The sequence below is a fragment of the Numenius arquata genome, chromosome 3, assembly GCF_964106895.1.
Source record: "Numenius arquata chromosome 3, bNumArq3.hap1.1, whole genome shotgun sequence".
Classification (NCBI taxonomy): Eukaryota; Metazoa; Chordata; class Aves; order Charadriiformes; family Scolopacidae; genus Numenius; species Numenius arquata.
Window position 1 is genome coordinate 40786390 of NC_133578.1, and position 4548 is coordinate 40790937.

General features: G+C 56.3%; 1 protein-coding gene across 1 annotated transcript; it reads left to right on the top strand.

The window, feature by feature from the left end:
• The first annotated feature begins 1422 nt into the window (after positions 1-1422).
• On the top strand, positions 1423-2627 carry LOC141463461 (interferon lambda-3-like). The gene is made up of 5 exons (XM_074145846.1): positions 1423-1584; positions 1861-1938; positions 2104-2247; positions 2339-2419; positions 2532-2627. Exons 1-5 carry the CDS (start codon positions 1423-1425, stop codon positions 2625-2627), a joined length of 561 nt encoding a protein of 186 aa, XP_074001947.1.
• Positions 2628-4548: the final 1921 nt, after the last annotated feature.

Sequence of the window (4548 nt, forward strand, 5' to 3'; positions counted from 1 at the left end):
TGGTCTAGCTGACCCTGCTTGAACACAGGTTGGACTGGATGATGTCCAGAGGTCCCAGCCCGCCACCACCACTCAGCACAGCACATCTGTGCTGGTCTGCCAACCCACAGGTGTATCTCTCCACAAGCTTGTGCAAGACCGTTTCTCATTTGCTTGGCCTCCTTGAAGGCAGCAGTTTATTTCCAAATACGAACATGAAAAATTGGGTCCTTCTGGAGCAGTGTTCTTCTACGGCCACAACATGAGGCACTGCAAAGTGCATTTATGCCTGTTGCTGCTTTACTGTGTATCTGCTTTTTTAGATACAAGTATTGCCCTGATTTTCTATATTTAATGCTTGGTGAATGCACAAACCTGAAAGCGCAGCAACGATGGCTCCACGTCACAGGAGGTCACCTCGGGGGAAGGATGGGTTTCGCTGAATGGGGCACCGCTCCAGCTGTCAGCAGGGACATGTCAATACATGGATATTCGCATTTCCAGGATAAGCAGGGAGGAAACCCCAGCCAGTTCCAGCGGCTGGGAGGGGTGGCAGCCCTGCTCACCTCCGGCAGCCTCTGTGCACAACCCTACATCCCGCCTGGAAAATGCTAGGTGGAAGTGTTTCTGCTTTCACCCTTTTTCCTGCTTTTGTAGAGAGTCTGGTCCCTGAGAAGATAATACAGACTGAAAGACCATGCCCACAGCCCGCACTGACCAGTGCCTGCTCCCGCCTGCTGCTTTCACCCCCTCCCTGCGCCTTCCGTGGGGAAACTGAGGCGCGAACCACCACCGCTCAGGAGGCACTGAAACCCTCCCGGCCACCCCGAGCCCGCTGTCCCCGTGGGGCTGCGTGCCTGGGGGTTCCCCGCAGCTTTCGGCGGGGTGCTGGGCCGGGTGGTGCCCCAGGCTTCCCCGGCATCTCCTGCGCTGCTGGATGTGGCAGGGCAGGACCCTTGGAGGTGGCGGGGGGAGGAGGAGGGCGCAGGCCGAGGGCAGCCCGAGCATCCCCCCGCAGCCCCGGGGCGCTGGGCGAGCTCGCCCCGTCGAGGCGGGCGGCGGGAGGCGGGCGCCGCCCCGCACCTTGCCGCACCTGCGGGCAGCGGGATTCCCGCCGCTGCCGCTTTCGCTTTCCTCTTTCCCGAGCCGCCAGGACCGCGGATTTTCCTGTCAAGCTGAAAGCGCAATGACGGCGGGCAGGCGGTATAAAAAGCCGGGGGAGATGGGGCAGAGAGGCAGCCGAGGGAAAGGAGGTGAAGCGGGTCTCCCGGGAAGAAGCCACCAGCCCCACGGAGGAAGGAGCGGCAACGCCACCAGGCATCTCTACATCAGGGATTTAGGGAAATCCGTCCCGGAGCACTCCAGTTCATCCTCGCCGGGTCCTTGCACCACAGCCCCTTCGCCCCATCGAAAACCGCTGGCTGTCGAGCTCTCGTCAGCAAAATGCTGCGCCTCGGCTTCATCGTACTGTTTGCATGGCTGTCGGCGGCCAACTTCGGGGCTGCCTTCCCCCGGGACGCCCTGAAGAAAGGCTGCAGTCTGTTCAAGTACCATTTCCTTGAGCCCCACGAGATGAAGGCCATGAGGAAGATGAAGGAGCACTTTGTGAGTACCGCTGGCGATGGGGGATTGTGGGCTGGCAGGGGGCAAGGCAGAGGGGATGCCAAATTCGAGATCCCGTGTAACAAGGTGGAAGTTTTCCAGGGCAGCTTGGGGATGAGGAGGATGGTTTCCAAGGGAGTCTGGGGACAAGAAGGATGCCGGGCCGGATTTCATCCTGGTTTCAAACCCCTCAAGGCTGACCAGGGTTGTACAACATTGCCAAAAGTGAAGATGACAGATTTTCACTCTCTCTCTCTCTCTCTCGGTTTATGCCTGCAGGAGGACATCACGCAGCAGTCAGACCGCAGCTGCAACACCAGGCTCTTCCATCGGAAATGGAACTCAGTGGAGTTGTCGGTAAGAGCGAGGCGATGCTGTAAAAAGGGGGTACACCCACCCCTCTAGACGGGACCTCCTGTCAGCTGGTCCCACCTCTATCTGCACCCCCGGGGTAGGTCTTCGAGACCCCCATCCTGCAGCCCTGGCGCTTTGGGTCCCTAACCAGTATGGTCCTACCTGCAGGTGCCCGACCGAATGATGCTGGTGAAAGCCGAGCTGGATCTCGTCACCGACATGCTGGGGCTCCTCAACGACCCCAGCTTCATCGAGACACACCGGAGGCCCCTGGCCTTCCTCACCCAAGCCCAGGAGGACCTGCGAGTCTGTGTGAGTGGTCCCCCCCCCAAGCCTCCCCAGCCCCGTGCTGGCTCAGCAGCCCCGGTCGCTGCTGGTCCTTACGCAGCCGCTTTCCTTGCAGATGGCCACGGAGGCTCCTTCGCATCAGCCCTCCAAGAAACTGAGACACTGGCTGCAGAAGCTGCAGATAGCCAAGAAAACAGTAAGTCAGGCCAGCAGGGAGAGGGGGTTCGGGGGTGTTAGTGACCCCACAGCTGCATGGGGCCTGCTGCACCCTGTTTCTGGTGCTAACCTGCCCTTTCTCCCCGCCACAGGAGACCACTGGCTGCCCGGAGGCCTCCGCCATCCTCCACCTCTTCCAAGTGCTGGATGACCTGCAGTGCGCAGCCCGCCGGGAGCCATGCACTTAGCCCCCGCCAGCAGCGTGGCTGGCACGGCACAGCAGGGCACTCGCCAGCCCCTAAGGATGCCCCAAGGACTGGGAAAACTGATTTTTTTTTTTTTTTTTATTGCATTGCTAGATTGTATTTCCTATTTAAGCATTTTTCTTATTTATGTGAACTCAGGGAGTAATTTTTTTTTTTTTTTTCAGTTTTTTAAATTATTGGGGTTTATTATGTATTTATAAATGGCTTGGGAGGGTGTAAAGAAATGTCATTCCTGAAAGATGCTGTTCAATAGGGATGAATGTATTTATTGGACGTCTTTGTTTTGCTGGTTTTCAAAACACTGTTTTTAAGGAAATATATATTTTTATCTGCTATTTATTACAGAGTATATTATGTATATTTGCCTGCATAAATTATTTTTTGCAGGCTATTTAATATGAAAAATAAAACAGATACCATAAACAGACAAGCTGCCATCTTGTGTTTTTACTACGTCTTGTTATAATGTCAGCCCTTCAGAAAAGCGAGTTATGGGGAGGGGGCAAGGGAGGACATCGAGCTGAATTTTGAGCATTTGAAAATTAGCAAACCTTTGGCACTCGCGTTCATCTCCAGCTGTCTGGGGGTGTACCCTGACCGTCCCCCGGGGGTTGCCCTCCGGTACAGATGGATGCTGTTGCAGCTGTGGCTGTCCCTGCGCGCTTGGGGACAGGAGCCTGCTGGCCACCTATTTCCAGGACAGAAGCCCATGTTGGGTGGTGCACACCAGGGCACAAAACCTGGAGGAGCCCACAGCCTAACGTGATGCTCACATCCTGGTACGGGCTGGGCAAGCCTCCAGGTTTGGCCATCCTGGGAGCTCTCAGAAGATCCCTGAATGATTTAACCACCAAACCGGAGGTCAGGATGAGTGAGGAGATAGGGAAGGCAGGCACCCAGCAGAAAGAGGAGGAAAAGGACCCATAAGTAGACTCAACCCTCATTCAATCTCTATTTTCTCAGGTTGGGGAGATGGTTCTTTGGAGACAGGTCACCAGGGGAGAGCAGCTGGCAATAGTGACTGCATGTACATGTGATGGCCACACCTGGGGTGAGAAATCATCTGTTCCTGGGGACCACCCAAGGCCTGGGGACACAGAAGGCACAGGTTTTGGTGGCACGAAGAAGAGGAGAGTAGGGGAGCTGTCGGGCACTTGAGGCTGGGGTAATTTTACAGCTGCTGCTTTTAGGTTGCAGGGTTGGGGACTAAGCTGCCAGCGGCCAAGCCGCAGCACAGCCACGGCATCCCACAAAGAGACAGCCGGGGACACGAGCCATGAACGCTTGTAATGAAGCGTGTCCCGTGTTCCACCCACTCATTCTACTCAGGCTTTGCAAGGACACTGTCAAAATGAACCTGTGCTGCTGACAGGGCGGGGGGGGAAAAGTTATCTACCAAGTCATCATGAAATGCAGCTGCTGCGAAACAGCATGTGATGCCACTGCACCTGGGAGGAAGGTGCAGGGCCGCCTGCACCTCTGTCTCCAGGGAAGGAAATCAGCCCAGTTCCCCAAGCAGCAGCAGGGTCACAGCACAGCTCTCCTGAGCAGAAGGTGAGGGCAGAAATCGCTCCTGGGGAACAGCAGTCCCTCTTTATCTCTCCACTGGGCTCATGAGGCACCGTGTCCCTTGTGGTGCTCCTCGCTTTGTATGTCCTGCAAGGGCAGGAAATTAAAGATGTGATGATACCTGCTCTGCTCCCACGCACGGCTGCCTTTGGCGGGTTAACCTCCGGGTATCCCCCATGCAAAGCGTAGTTCACTGCAAATTAAGGCTGGGGAGACTATTTTGTTCTGTTGCCAGATGGCCCAGGCTTCAGCGACAGGGCAGCCAGGCTCCTCGGGGTGCTGGGAGTGGGGCTGATGGGGACAGGGATGGAGCTGTAAGTGCCACAGCTGGTCA